Here is a 16410-nt window from a genome sequence, read left to right as displayed (position 1 = left end):
TATTAACCTATATTGTATTATCGCTTTAATTGATCTATAATGTTTTTATGTTCTTTCTGTTATTAAAAATAAATTCTGTTTATTTTCCCATGCTCTGGTTGAGAGCGGTTTAACAAGTTGAGTCCAAGTCGAAAAACAAGAGTTTTGAACTTAACGTCAACAGCTGTTCAGCTGTAGCTGTCTCTCTTTCATTTCTTATCTGTCTGTCTCTATCGCTTGCCTGACTCTTGTCTTTGTGTTGTCTTTGTCTTGTCTCTGGTCTGGTCTCTTAAAGCCTCTTCCATGCCTGTGGAGCCACTGCCTCCGAGTTGGAGTCAGTTGAGAGCCGGGCCAGAGGGTCATGGACGTTTACGCGTGTAAATGACAAGGCAGCCAAAGCGCAGCACCCAAAAAACAACAACAAATTGCTATAAAAACAACAACAAAACATTACAACAACAAAAATGGAGATGAGAAAGGAGGAAGATATTTACATAACGAAGTTGGAATACTCTTATTGTTAGCTATACTACATAAACATAGAGTTTAGACTATTTAAAAGGCACTGAAAACATTGGCTTTTGAGGATAGTTAGTCCTTCTGTTCTCCCTCTAGTTATAATACCCTTTTAAAGGGTATCAAAACAAAAAAACTGCTACAACAACATCATCAACAAAAGCACCAGCCGGCACCAGAGATGACTTTAGTTGTTGCCCCGTTTGTTTATCTGCCTCCTTTTTGGCCTTTCGCGAAGAGTGTCGAATTGCTGCTTTTGGCACTGTCTCCAGTGAATAAATATGCTGAGCCAACTTTTTAAAAGCCATCTCTTTCGCTCACACCTCGTTCCATCTCTTTCCACTCTTGTCTCGCATTAAGTTATCAATTTGGGTGTCGATTGAGTTCAAATTGCCAGCAGCTGATACAGCTGATACCTCCGCATAACGTCGAACTTTGAATCGCCATCGGAATGGGGCTTGCTGGGGCATCGAGAATCGAAATCCGAAATCCGAAATGGAGGGCATTGGGTTGAGGTTGGACAGCGGCAGTTGACACTTTTCGGGGAGCGATATAAATCAGCTTCGTTTTGAGGTCAGGCTGCTGCATTCAGACGGGGATTAGGGAAGGTCCCAAACTTGACCCCAGGAGTTTAACCTAATGGCTGTGCCACTGTTTTTGGAAATTGTTTGGGATTAGTTCGGGTTTTGGGTACAAGGAATGATTTGTGAAAAGAATTTATTGGAAATTTTTGTTGACAAATAAATATATAGCAGAGATCGCTAGAACTTTGAGGTAATTTACTATGAAACAATAGGGAAAACTAATCAAAAATCTTTAATAATTGTTTCGTATAGAGGCCTTTATCTTGAGTATTTTCTCTGGTATTTAAGCAGAATTACACCTCCACATTTCCCACTTTCCAAGTTCTTCACTCTTAAGTTTTTTCTCAAAAATTTCCTTAGAAATCTTTAAGCCCCATTTAACTTTTCTGGCTAGGGCCTTTTAACTTGCTCTATATAATTCCTTGTAACTCGACCAGAGTTCAATGTTCTTTCGCCCACAAAACACAACATTCATATATCACGATGTTAGCCAAAGAGCTACCTTAGCCCGACGCCATTTTGTGGCTACACACACAACTTTACACACACCACACACTCCTATGGACAATAAGGTTCAAGTACCTCAAGAAAAGCAGCCTGCACATGCGTTGTACTAGACAAAAAGAAAGAAAACCCAACCGTAGGGTGGGGAAAAAGGGGGGCAAAGAGAGGACGAGCACTTAACACCCACCCTCCCAGTGCCACTCCCCTTACGCCCACCAAAAGGTTCGCTAGTTCCAAGTTGCAACTACAAAAAAAAACTCGTAGTTGCATGCTACGCACGTCTCTTTTCGATTCTTCTGTCTTCTGGTCTACGAGCAACTATCGGTTTCGCATTGTTCGGTGCCTCGTGCTTCTTCCTCGTGCTCGGAAAAAAGTTTATATACTTTATAAATTTTAAATAACCATTACAACTAAAAAAAAGGCTAAATATTGAATATTTTTTGAGCTTTTTAATTAAACAAGAAAGAAAAGTAACATTGGGAAGTTTAAGTTTATAGTCCCTTGCCGTTTGCAATTGAATTATAGAATCAAATAGAAAATCGGTTATAATTAAGCTTAAAATATTTATATTCTTTGAATAGATATTTATTTGACCATTTTTTTGACAATTCAAAGTTTAAAAAACTTATACCTTAGCCAAAAATAATATAATACCTTTGCTAGGATATAAATAGGATATTCTAGACAGTTGTATAGTTTGCTCTTTTTATTGTATTTATATTTATTATTATCTTTATTTATGTCTTGAATTTCAAGGTTAGATGTTCTATAGAAAAACAATAAATAAATAAGAATGACTTGCTAAATCCAATGATAAATTTTTCAAACATTTCTTTCCCAGCTATGCTATATTGTACCATACACAATACATTTCCTTTATAATATTTTTCTTAGTGTAAGCTTTATCCATTTCGTTTTGTTCTTGCGCCCGCGCCTGATACCAGCAACTGCAACTGCGCCGTCGCAGCCAGAGCAAAAACTACTACTATTCGAATATATATATACATATATATCTTTATATAAGTACACATGTATGTATATATAAAGCGGTATCGGCTGCAAGTGAATGACTTGGCGTCGTGCTTCTTGGAAAAGAAGCATTGGAGACGAGAGCAAACCGGTTTGGTGTTGGTAACCAACACGCTCACTTCCTTTCCGGTTCTTGCATACTGAAAGATACACAGATACACAGATACATGCACTGGCCGAGTGCAAGCGAGATGGACGCAAAACAAAAATAAAATCTATATGTATATATATATAAATGAAAATCGAAAAAAACAAAAGCGCAACAGCGGCTGCAGTCAGCTGCAATTTGTGGCTCGTATCTCTGGTGGCTTTGGCTTGGCTTTTCCACTCCAAGTATCAAGTTTTTGCGCTCGAACTTGCAATTACGTAGCCAGCGAATGAAGCGAATCGCTTGCCAGCTTTTGTCATGCCCGAAACTAAAGATATTTACTGCGCAGGCGCAGCAGTCGCAGTACCGCAGCACTGCAGCCTCCGCATTGCTTGCAGTGGCAGTTGCAGTTGCAATTTCTGCACTTGCCGCTGGCAGTTATGCAAGAAAAAACGAAACTGGTCGAGGACTGATTGGTATTTTGAGTATTTTTTCCCGAAAAAAACACACATAACTGCGCACTTTTTCCAAAATAAAAACAAAGAGGCGGGAAAAGTTGAAAGGAAAATTGCCAAGATGCCGGGTTCCCCATGTATTTTCTTTATAAACAGATATACAAAGGCAATTAAACAGATACGCATGCACAGCAAGAAATTAAAGATCGTTAAACATATGTTTAATGCTTGTCAATTAATTTATAGATCTTTAAGAGGTTTTCACATTAGGAAATATAAATAAAAGACTTTCTAACAATCTAGGCAAGAATCTAGATTAAAGTTAGGACCATCTTTCACTATTTCAGTCTCCTAAAATATTATTAAATCTCTTGAATTTTCTTTATAAAATCACTTAGTATTTTCTTGCCATGTAGCAGCTGCTTTGTCTCCTTTGGCCAAGACCCAGCCCCATCCCCCAAATGTCCGGTTGTTCGGAGGCATCAATCTTGTTTTCGATTTCACAGAAACTAACTGACAAAAGGCAACTTGCTTTTTGCCTTAGAAGCAATGCGGCAGCAAAAAGATCCCGATGGGGCGATCTGGCGATCCTCCATCGTTAGCGATGGGTTCTCGGTTCTGGATCTGGTTCTCTGTGTCTCGCCATTGTCGTTTGGTATATACACATATGAGTATATATATATTTATGAGGCAGACAGCCCCAGACATGGCTATATGGCAACGGAGGGGCAAGAGAGGAAGAGAGGGGGGCGATGCAAAACTTTTTGCCTGTGTGTATCTACAAGATACATTTTGTGCGAGGCCCGGTATGTGTGTTTGTTGAGCGCCTATAAATAGCAGCGGGCGGCCACTCAGCCTGTGTCTGCTCTACGCTATACCCCTTACCCCCGCCTCTGCCCCTTTTGGAACGCACCTCAACCCCAAAAACGAGATACATTTTGGCCTAAACCAAAAACACACACAAACATAAATCTATTGAACAAAACAACGATTGCCAAATCCTACTACATGCTGTATAACATTGATTTTTACTTTTTTCGGGAAATTTTCACAAACATTCTTTTGGTGTTTGCTGCCTTTTATCACGGCCAACTCATTGGGGATCATTAGCAAAGCTTTTTTGAGCCAATAGATGGCCAAAATATGGCCCTAGAGGATAGGTTAACCTTGTGAAAGGAGCATTAAATTATCTGAGAGTTTTCTATATATAAGAGGTGACCTTTGGCAATATTTGCTAATATTTTTCATGACAAATTATTTGAGATCCTAAATTGTGAAAGAAATTAATTGAGTTTAAACTTGCTTTACATTTTCCTAGAAATTTTTTTTTAATTTCCTTAACTTATAGTTTTATAAAATCCTGTAACTTTTACTAATGATTTTAGTAATTTCCTAAAACCAAATCCAATAAACTTTAAATCCTATTTCCAATCAATAAATGTTCTTTAAAAACCCATTGAAGATCATTAGTTGAACTCTGCAAAGTAAAAAAGACACTTTAAATATACCTTTGAGTCTAAACTAACCTTGAAGTTGGCTACCAACCAGCAGAGATATATAAATTATGAACTTTTCTTTCGACTTTTTTCAGTTCTGGCATATTAAACTAAAGATATTAATGATCAAACTAAAGCGAAGCAGAGAGAGAATCGAAATGTTGGTGTTGGGTCGGTCAGTTATCAGCAATTTTGTCATTGCCCTGAAATTTATCGTTTATTATGCGTCTGTCTCGCTGGGTTCCGTGTGTATCTTGCAGATGCATTTCACCGCGGAATGTAAAAGATGGATGCAGACGCTCACTGCCGAATTTATATATATATTCTCTTCTTGTTCTTATTGTTGTGCAATAAATTATAAAAATAATAAACACAACTGACTGGTGGTCGGTCTCTCTGGCGTTTATTATTATAATTTTTATTTTTTTTCTTTGGGTTGCCTCCCATTTTGGCACACATTCAAGAATAAAGCGACTAATATCTGGGCAAGATCTGCGATGCAACCACAAAATGTATCTAGAACGCGTCGCGTAATCGGTTTTTTAGCTGCGATCTGCAAGTTTTTATTTCTTCCACACATTTTCTTTTTGCGGCCTCAGCACTTGCGTGATTATTACGAAATGATACGAAACTTTCCATTTCTATGCAGCGTGGAGCTGCGTGGGTGGCTTGAGTAGTTCTCGAATGTCATCTTTAGAGGGGACTCACCTGCTTTTATTCCCATTCCCCTACCCCTCTCCCTTGGTCTTGGGTATATAGTTTCACAGTTATCACACGCACAAACACACATACACCACACCTAGGGGTCTCTCTTAAGTTCTTTTTTTCTCAGCCTGTTTTTTTTTCGTTTCTTTACTTTTCTCAAGTTGGCTTGGTCCGGAGGTGATTTCAAAAATTAACTGCCAATTCTCGGAAGACGAGACTTTTCTACCTATCCAAACGCTCTCAGCTGAATGTTAATAAACACAGCGGCGGTGTTGGATTTGGTAAGCGACTTGGCGCCGACTTGTTGCTATGTTTATGCCTGCGATGGATGGATGGTTTTTTTTGCCTCCAACTCCGTTGGCTATGAATATTAAATAACTTATTCTCTTCTCTTTTCTTATTTTTGCAAGTTCTGCTTTAAGCCTGCTTTTATTCGCAAGCAAAAAAAGTCCCGTAAATTACGACTAACGATTTTTCTTTCGGTACTTTCGAATCGAAATCGAAAGAAGCGAAGCAACAAAAATAAAACGGAAACGCTTAGATTATGATCTGAGAGAACTTCACTTTCGTCACGAACATAAAAAATCCAACGACAATGCAGAATTTATTTGGAATGCCGTAAAACCCGTTCTCGAGAATGCAGCGCACGATGTAAACGAATTAATAAATATGAGCAATCAGCATAGGTTTACCTTATGTGGCGGCGCAGTTAACTGCAATTATGTATGTTTTTCGTTAATTTAACTGTATAAATTGAAGCTTTTAACCGAAACGCGACGAGTAACGTGAAACCGTTAATATTCGAACAGAAGGAAGCAACCGGTATGCCGAATTTTCGTTTTTCGGAAGCGACGCCAAAACGCGTACGATGCGTATACGTGATGCGTCTGACCACAAAGAACACCGAACAACAACTGCCAGGTTCACTTCGTTCGCTTAGCTTCGAGTGGTGGAATACAGGGTGCTTTTGGGTCGCCAGAAACCCGTTTGCTTACTCTCTTACAGCGCTCTCTTACTCTCGCTTGCTCGACAGTCGGCTAACTCGCTCTCTGCGGAAACGAAAAGCGAAAGCCATCGGCCAATCAGAGCGCAGCAACTACACGTGCTCGATGCCTTAGTTGCTGTTGTTTAGGAAGAGGGGGTGAGTGGGGCATGGGTCTTCTAGGTTCTCTGTTTTGGTTTTTGGTCTGCCACTCTCTCTCTCTCGCACTCTCTTTAAGACGCTTTATAACGCTTTGGGCCGAGAGCCACAGGGTAAACATGGTTAAACATTGTCAAACATCGGTTTTGTATTCTTAAATCTTTCCTCCAAGTTCATTTTGAAAAGTAAAACGTGTTTAATAAAAGTACTTTTAGATCTTACAACTATTTTATTGGTCAACTAAATTCAAGTTGAACCTTTTTATGGTTTTAAAGGGTTCAAGATCAAGTCTAGATTTAATTGGAGAATTTTATGAACTGGTTGAAGGCATAAAGTCAAAAATGTAATTGCAAATAACTATAATTTTCTTGGATTTTTGTTTTAAAACGTTTATTAATTATTAAATTAGTTGGTTAGATTTTAGTTAAACATTTAATTTAATAGTAAACAAGTTCCTTAAGTCTTTACTGTTCCCTTTTTTTGAAAACGTGTCAATAGTTCTTTTATGTATTAATGTTATCTGCTCCTTATTGTACTCAGTTTATTGTTAGTTAATCAACGTTTAATAAATGTAAATGTTATATTAAAAAAATGACTTGAGTTAAAATAAATCATATAGTAAGATATTGATTCAGAAAAATCTTTTTAAGCACGTTGCTTAAAAGTATAGTCCGAATACGGCTTGGTAAATATAAATATAATAAGGTAAAGCTTTAATTAAAACACAAAAAATGTTTTATAAGCCCTATATCAATCCCTATTTCTAGTAATATCCCTGAAAAATGGGCATCTTGAACCAAATAAGCCTCAAACATTCACCTAAATCAACTTAATTCTTCACATACCCCAAGTTAAAGTTATTTTATTGACTAAATACTTAAAATTCTATTTAGTTATAATACGTTCTAAGGAATGTACTATACTAAGTATATACCGCCTACTTATAACAACCCTTCTTCTGAAACCCTTAGATACTTGCCTCTAACAATAAATTGGCATTCTAAATGTAGACACAACTCTTAGCCATTTGCCGCAGACCCTATAAATTGTCCCAAATCAAGGTTGACAACTAAATTCTTCACATTCCACGAGTAACCATATATACCCACATTTAAAGGCTGGTTTTCTGACAAACCTGAGCCTGTCTCTGTGACAACTCTGTTTGCATATCAGCGAATATTCACGCATAATTCGTCCTTCTTCGGCAGAGTCCTGTGTATCTGTGTGTGTGGAAGGATATGCTGAAATTGTATTCATGGGAAATATGCAAAAGCATGAAGCCGCAATCATGTGAAGGGCAAAGGCTGGGTACGGCAAAAAGGATGACAAACAAGCGCAAACTCGAAAAGGATGCGGCCAACGGCCTGGATGTTACCAGTTGCCAGTTGCCAGTTTTCCAGACAAACGACACGGAACGCAGACAAATGAGCGCAGGATACTCCGCATTAGAGAGAGATTGCGGAAAAGGCGGTCAAGGATCCTTATGCGACTTGCACATTTGCCTGAGACAATGGCATGAAGGAAAATGCATTCGAACTTGGCAAATATTTGCAGTATTTTAATTACATTTTCGTCGAAACTTTTGCCCGGAATAGAGATTGGAAATTAAAAGGCGAGCAAAAAGGGAGAGCAAGTTCAAATGGCTGTCCCCGTTTTTAGTTGGCCACTTTTTTAATTAAAAAATGCGAACAACTGAACAACTGAACTGAAAGTGGCTCCCGCAAAATGGCAAAATGGCGTACAATTTCACAGCTTAACATGGCGAAACTTTTTTGGTCGGACAGAGTCGCTTCTGCCACTGCCAAACTTTAAATACTCCCGAGATATATGTATACACGTTTTGGGCCTTTAAAGCCCCCATCCATTTCAAAAGGCGTTCAATCATGGCAAGTTCTCCCCTTTGGCCTGTGTCAATTTTCACTTAACACATTGTCGAAAGAAATCTTAAGCAACCCTACTTAGGCTCAGGAGTCCCATCAGCAAGGATACGGATTCAACTTCAGGTTTTTTCCTCAAGTGCCTCAGGAAACTTTTCCTTTTTGCAGCAAACTTTCCCAAGGATGGTACACCGGTGCGGGATGTGGCTGAGTCAACAGCTTTAAAGCCGAATCAATTAATAACTTTTCCCATACGCACATGCTTTTCCGTTTTAGCTTTCCCAGCAGCGCCTAAAAGCGCGCTCATTATTTTTTGCATAAATTATATTAGGGGAAAAAACGTTGCCGAAACTCATTTGACATAAAAATTTACTGCACATGTTCGGGGCTGTGGATGAACTTGATAAGCTCGCAGGATAAAACCAATAAATTTATTGTCGCAAAGTCGTCGCAGGATGAGGCGAAGCAGGAGCAGGAGCAGCAGGATTGTCAGGACTCTGACTCTGGCAGCTGCTCGTCGCTGGGCTCGTCCTTTGTGTTAACGCTTCGTTAAATCTGCGTTAATTTATGTGGGCGTGGCTGGCATTTTGCCTCTAGGCCAACAGCAGCCAAATGACTTTGATAAACCAAATTGTCTGAGCCCGGGCCATGAAATTTCCCTTCCTTTTAGCCCGGTGAAATCAATCAGCAAAAGCAAATAAATACAATTAATGTTACATTACGTATACGCCATGTTGCTCGGTCTGTACGTCTTGAAGGGAAATTATGCCTAGATGGAATTTTCTGCAATTTTATGCATGTCAACGAGCAGGAAAGCATGGGGGAAAACCCCTGTCTCGACTTTATGCAGAAACACGAGCTCACTCCCCGGAAAAGTCGTGGCTCGAGTGGAAAGAAATATGAATAAAGAAAAATCAAATATGCACTTGCGTGAAAATTAATGCGACACGCTCTTCAAGCAAAACTCGCAGTCGACATCCTTTTCAGCTCTTTCTTTTTTCTGCACATTTAACTTGTTTAATTGAAGGAGAAATGCCGGAAAAATGGAATTGCAAACCTAGAAAATGTTCAACTCGAGAATGGAAGTGGGAAAACTTGTTGAAAAGTTGATGAGCAGCTGGGAAATGGTTTATGTGAGTTAAAACAATACATAATTTATTCGAGAGCAATTAGTACCACTCCATCGTAGGTGAATATCAATCAATCAATAAAGGCAATATATATTTTGATTGCAAATATTTGGCAAAACCAAAACCGGAGATGGAATCAATTGAAAACAGGCTTAATGGAGCCAAGGGGATGTGTTTGTGTAACGAAAATAAAAACATTCAAAGCAATTTGCTACAGCAATTAGAATATATATTTGTGCAATATTAAGCCGGAGATGGAAATAACAAGAGGTTCAGTCACCCGTTCAAGCATTTTAGTACATATTTCCCTGCCAGCTTTTCCAGCTTATAATTGCTTCTCCTGTAAGCCGTAAAACTTTATGCTAATGACGCACATTTTTCAATGCCCTGCAATCCGTAGACCATTAGCCAGCCCTCAAATCATTTATAACCTCCGCTAATTAGCGTTTATTTGAAAGATAATGGCGGGACAGGCTTTTCCTTGGGTTTTCCCATCATTCCGTCGGGACATGTGGCCGCTACTAGTTCCGGTTTTACTTTTGGCCAACGAAACCGGCAGTAACTGGCTGGATGCCATCCTGGCCAGCATCTACAGGGATAAGCCCTACGATACTTTACTCCTGCTAAGACATAGTCGTAACTGGGATGATATATCTGAATTGGAAGGGTCTTCGCTGCCCATCTTAAACTTTAATGAGCAGATGGAGATTCCCTTAAGGAGCAGCTACAACCAGGAAATGGTGGCCTTTGTCCAGCAAACAGGAAACCCAAAGTTTGACTCTGATTTGTGGCAATCTCTGGACAGGAATCTACTGAATATGAGGAAAATCAGGTTGCTGCTCTACCGAAAATGGGAAGAACACCCAACAGATAAGTTAGCTTACACAGCAGAGAATCTAAGATTTCTGGATGTAGCAGTTATAAGTCAAGGAAAAAGGATATATCGTCTACAACCCTATGCGCCGCAACGTTGGTTGGAGGTTAATCCCAACAAAGATACAATTTTTACACCAATTCGAAACTTCTACGGCAAATACATATTAACTATACCGGATCAGTTTGCTCCACGCTCTATAGTCTCTCGAAACCCAGAGACTGGAAAACTACAAATGACGGGTTATGTCTACAAGTTAATTCTCGAATTCACAAGAATTCATAACTTTACCTTGCGTTGGATGAAGGACATTGTGCCGGGTGAGCTACTGAATCTCTTCCTGCTCCGGAATATGACCCTCAATAGTACCATTGATTTGCCCATTAGCTTGTGTGGCTTTGAGAGATCCTCGAAGGCGGGTGTTTTTTCACATATTTATGACTTGGGAGTGTGGTTTGTGATGGTTCCATGTGCCCAGGAGATACGCACCGCCGATGTATATGTGGTCATGGTCAGTGGACAATTTCTGTTGGTCCTGCTGATTTTCTACTACATCTTTACCTTCCTGGATACCTGCTTTGGAGTTTTGCTTCTAAGGAAACGTGTGGACTGGTCCAGTTTTGTACTAAACGAGCGCATGATATCGGGAATTATAGGACAGTCCTTCAATATGAGAGCCGGGAATACCCTAAGTTCGAAGGTCACGAATGCTAGCCTGTTCCTACTGGGCCTGGTGTTGAGCACGCTCTATGCTGCTCACTTAAAGACACTCCTGACCAAGCATCCCAAGGCCAGGCAGATCTCCAACTTTGAGGAACTGAGGGACTCTCCAGTCAGTGTATATTTCGATGAAGCCGAACGCTTCTATCTGACCACCTTTGATCCGGAGCAACCCATTACTACTATACGGGAAAAGATTAAGTTCGTAAGCACCCAGGATTTTCATTATTTAAAGAGTAGCATGAATAGATCCATGTCTTTCTCAACCTTGGACATTGAGTGGATGATTATGGCCAAGCGTCAGGAGCTGTACGAACAGCCTGTCTTCTGCTTCCTTCCGGAAATGGCAATCAGCCGATCCAGTGTCCTGTTATCCTTGCCCATGCAGGCCAACTCCATCTACGAATATCCTCTTAATGAGCTTATACATCGCGCTCAGGATGCAGGATTACTGGATTATTGGAAACAGGAAACCCTGCGAATGATGGTCAGTTTGGGAATGATCTCCCAGAAGAATCCGGTTCCCTATGTGACATTTCGAGAATTTAAGGTTACTGATCTCACTTGGATTTGGTTATTGCTGGTCAGCTTGTTAGCTTTGGCCTTCTTTGTTTTTCTCTGTGAGCATTTGGTTTATTGGTTTTCTAGAAAAATCACAAAAAATAATGAAAGGTAAATTGTAAATTTAATTAATTACATATTAAAATAAAAATAAATATAAAATACAAATTTCCCTTGAGTTTAAATATAACCAGTCCTGCTTCTGTTGGCCACCCTTTTAATCCCTTTCTGCTTCATAGTTTTCTGTGGCCAATTAGGAAACTAGGAAAAGCAACAAAATGCAGACTGTATTTTGTCGCTTGGAAATTATCTCATTAGAAATTATAATTTATTTCATTCTACCATTTGATTAATTATGAGTTTACCACCTGAAATTAGCCGGCTAATTGGATTTCAATGAGTGCAAACTAATTAGTTTATTTTTGTCCACAAAAAGAGCTTAGTGGGCTGATTAATATCTCAATTTATATGCAGCAATTATTAAATTTTATAATTCATTAGTGTCTTTGTTTAAATTTAATGATTTGACCAGCTAATTAATATTTAAATATAGATTTAATTAATAAAAGTACATTATTTCTTTAAAGAATTTAGGTATATTTTAAAATGCAAGTAAATAACTTCCAGAAAGGGGTTTCTTTTTATCGTAGAATTAAACACATTTTAAATCACTTAAAATTGTACTAAATTTTCCCAAATTTCCCCTATAATGAATCATCATTTTTGGAAGTCGCTTAAAATGGAAAACTTTTTGAAAACACCAACCGCTTAACCCGCTTAAAATTGGCACTCGGTACCCGCATATTCCTCGAACTAAACTGAACTAAACCGAACTAGTAAATGGTGTCGAGGTCCTTCCTTCCCTTACTTTGACATAAATCAAACATTTCGTCCCGGCAAGGGGATTACTTTCAAAAAATGTCACTGCCGTGGCGTTGACGAGGTCTAAGCGTTCTGTTGCTTTAGTTTTTGTTTCCCAACAACGAGCCTCCATCATTCAATCATCCGGGTTTTGGCCTTGGAGTCCCCGGATCAGGCCATGTACGCCCCCATAATTGACGTTTACGCCGTTTTATCTTTTAAAGGAATATGTACAGACGAGAGATGGGGACGACAGCCAGGATTTGCCGCTTATTGGCGAGTTAACGGACGCATTAAGGGAGCCGCCGACAGCATGTTTATGGCAAAATCAATACTGCAAATGCTACAAGGATAACTTGATAACTTGATCTCTGGTAAAACACAACAACAAAAAATCAATTGTGTTATGCCTTTTAATTTACAAAATATAGCTACCACTTTGGCCGGCGGACAATCGAATTATTGATGCACTGCAATCGGGCGGGAAGTTGGCGGAAAATTTTTAATTAAGCCGGGAAACATTGTACGGGTTTTGTGAAAGAGAGAGAGAGCAGTAAACTGATTCCTTACTGCACTGCGAGGGAAAAATAAATATTTCTAATTTAAAGTAAAATATTATTTCTTTTTAGAATATATTTTATTAGAATTTTATATTTGAAAAATTGTATTTATTGTATTTAAAACCAAAACTAAGTTTATGAAATCAGAATGTGATTCTATAGTTGCTTAAATTAAATAGATCTCAAGTGGACTATAAATTAGATTATTAAAAAATCGTATACTTTATAATAAACTTAAATCTAGCATGGCGAAATGTTTCCTAGAAAAATTTAGCTAGAAACATGTTGGGCAACACCAATTAATCCTGGCAACATAACAATGTTATATTTATACCCAAATTAATTTGTATTTAATCCTTAAGGTTAGTTTCTAATCCTAAAACATAGTTATATTTTTAATAACAATTAATTTTCTCTTTAAAATTTGTTTAATACATTTTTTAAACAACTTGATACATATATTTTCGTTCTCTGTAACGTAACGTAACCCATCCAGTTCCGCCGCTAGTTTGGAAATTCGTGTAATGCAATATGCAAATTAGCGGCTAGCTCTCGGCTCCAGACCATGCCCATTCATCGCCCACCGGTCTCTTTCCACCACCCACCACCTACCCACTGTCCTTTACCCACCAACCCCCGGGGGCGTGTACTCCCCCTAATTGAACCACATTTCGGGGCTAATTGCAACAACGTCAACGAAAACAGATGAATTCCGAATTTCGCAAAAATTTTGGTTGCTATTTCGCTGTGTTCTCGAATTAGCTTCGAGGGAAATTGAGGTCCCAGCATTTTGTTCATTTCATTTCGTGTTGCCTATCAAAGTGAGCATTGTCCAAAGCCCAAAATGTGGAAAAGTGAAAAGCGGATGGTAAACAGACATGTTTCCATTGAATTGTGTGATTTAAGCCATTGGAAAACTTTAATTTTAAAGGTGATATTAGGGATCAATTCAATATATAACTTGGAAAGTTGTTTAAATTTATATTTGCCCTTGAAATTTAAAGTGTTTGATACAATCTTAATTAACTTTTTTTTTTTAAGTTATAATAAGGCTTCACCTACTTAATCCTTTGGCTTAATTTTCAAAAAAAAAGAAACAATGCATTTCCTTAATTAAATACACTCCCGCAAACATGTTGGTTTCTTCAAATAATTCATATCATTATCCTGCATCCGCTTAACCCCAGAGCATTATATTTCAATTTATTATTGATGACATTATAGGGCAGGGGTGGGGGAAAAAAACCATTGTTAATTGTAATTATTCAAGCCACAAATTGGCTTGGCCCATGCGTTAAATTAACGGCGTTCGGTGAAACGCATTAAAGTGTTGACCAAATCGATGTGGAACAGACCACATGACACACTAATTGAGCTCGTTCTACTGCATATTTAAAACAATTTAAAACGTTTTTTATTTCAAACTGATGCTGGAGATTATCACAGAATATATTTGATATAAAAAACTGTATATCTTTTGCAGTATATTTTCCTACACAACATTTTTGCTATGTGAAAAAAGTTCATGCAAGGAGGAAAACAACAGAATAAATGACGAATGCTTTCTACATGGCCAAAGTTCTATGGCAAAAGTTTTCCGGGACAAACGGCAGGTGGGCGTGGCAGTTGTTGATTTGGCATTCATTTGCATTTGTTTATGCAAATCGTTGCCGAACAGCAAAAAAAAAAAAAAGGAGACTGCCAGGCGTCACAAAAATTGTATTCTAACATAAATTAATGCCGAACACTTTGTGTTTCCATTTCACTTTTTGGGGCTAATTAGTCGTGAATTTTAACGCTTTCTGTCATTTGCATAAATTTGACAAATAATTCGTATTCGGTGTGAAAAAGAAGGCCTCTGCGGTTTGGGTTGGGAAAATCTGTAACATTCATTTGCATTTGTTCTAATTATGAGCTCAAGCAATTAGCAGCTGGAAAACTTTTCGCAAGCCAGCTGAGCAAAAACAGTAAACGGAAAATCAAAACAAGCTTAGTGCAGACACCTTTTTTAGGAAGGGAAGAGTATGCCAATCCCTTAGACAAACTGTCAAAAACTCAATCACAAAACTTTCATCTAAGCCGGTTGGAAAAGTTGTTGCTCATTGTTATAGTAAGGGGTTGGGTAGGTTGTTTCAGGGATGCCAACATAATATATAATACAAAATAACAGATATTATAGAAACATTGGGAAAAAAGTTACTAAAATTGGATAAAGACTACTTTGAAAATGTTTTACAGATAAAAAACCATGATAAAAAGGGTAAGAATCGATGTTATCTGTAGTTCAAAGGTAAGAAACAAGTTATATACTTACTAAAACTAAAGAATGGTTAAACTACCATCACTAATGATAAGATGGCTTATATTTCTCCCACCATTCCTCACCTTGGTTGGCATTATTAACAAGTTTTCTATATGCAAATCAGCGGCAGCCCAGAACTTTCAATGAAAGCAAAACAAAGCAAAGAGGTAGACAATGTTTATCCACCCAAGGCCATAGAATTTTTAGCACCACCCACCATAGCCACCACCCGATCTGGTTCATTTTCCTTTGGCTGCCAGTTTCCCATCAGAATGGGAAAGTAAGTGAAATTGATGAATGGTCTGGTGACAATGGAGTGCTGCTTCAGTTGTCATTCTGGAAGCGGGCTAATAAATGAATGGAATGGAATGGCCAAGACCAAGGGAAGCAACTTCAATAAATTTAAAGGAAAGCAAAAAAAAAAGATAATTCTTCATAACTTTCCTTGCACGGCCAGAGCGTAATCCCCAAAGCCCGAGTCCATATTTTTGACCTCTAAAACTGCCTATTGATTTGTCAATGCCAAGTCTTAGTCCTGTGCCTTGCCTAGTGTTCTTTTTTTGTATTTTTTTGTGGTCGTGGCCATAAATCAATCCGGGAAGCATTTTGAAAGCATTAAAAGCATTACAAAGAGCGTCATTTCGTGGTTGTTGTACTTTCTTGCGTGATGCTCCAGCTTTCTTCTGCCGCTGCTGCTGCTGCTGCTGTCGCTGTCATGTCTTTGTCATGTTGAACAAAAGCCTTCGCAGTGCCAGCGTTACGTATACGCCCTGTGGCCCTTCCTCTCTCTCTCTCTCTCTCTGAGGGAGAGAACAAGAGATATGCAGAGGGACGGACACACACATGCAAAGCGACATTGCCAGGCAAGCAGAATGAATGCGAGAATGAATGACTGAACGAATGAGCGGATGAAGGAGTGTATGGGAAACCTAAGGCAATCTTTTGTACGCCTCCCCTTGCCACGCCTCTTCGTCCTTTTTCATTCCTTTCCATTTCCATTTTCCCAATGCGTGTGTTCTTTTCGCCAA

The 16410-nt window shown here is 38.6% G+C and overlaps 2 protein-coding genes across 4 annotated transcripts in view; one reads left to right on the top strand and one right to left on the bottom strand.

Moving 5' to 3' along the window:
- LOC110190558 (capon-like protein) overlaps positions 1–6277 on the bottom strand; it is a 50483-nt gene extending 44206 nt beyond the window's left edge. For 2 of the 3 annotated variants that reach the window (XM_020961118.2, XM_020961117.2), the window contains exon 1: positions 6049–6277. The gene's annotated coding sequence lies outside the window, so the exon portion shown is untranslated. Of the gene's footprint in view, positions 1–5359; positions 5697–6048 lie in introns of those variants that run through there. The other variant, XM_086833300.1, reaches the window with a different exon arrangement.
- A 3736-nt stretch (positions 6278–10013) lies between these two features.
- Ir67a (Ionotropic receptor 67a) lies at positions 10014–11774 on the top strand. Its single transcript, XM_020961344.2, has one exon. The coding sequence runs from the start codon at positions 10014–10016 to the stop codon at positions 11772–11774; it is 1761 nt and encodes a 586-aa protein (XP_020817003.2).
- The last annotated feature ends 4636 nt before the right edge of the window (positions 11775–16410 follow it).

The sequence above is a fragment of the Drosophila serrata genome, unplaced genomic scaffold, assembly GCF_035046125.1.
Source record: "Drosophila serrata isolate PLE 108 unplaced genomic scaffold, ASM3504612v1 contig_272, whole genome shotgun sequence".
Taxonomy (NCBI): Eukaryota; Metazoa; Arthropoda; class Insecta; order Diptera; family Drosophilidae; genus Drosophila; species Drosophila serrata.
The sequence above is the reverse complement of the archived record's forward strand: the minus strand, read 5'-3'. Positions and strand labels throughout refer to the sequence as shown.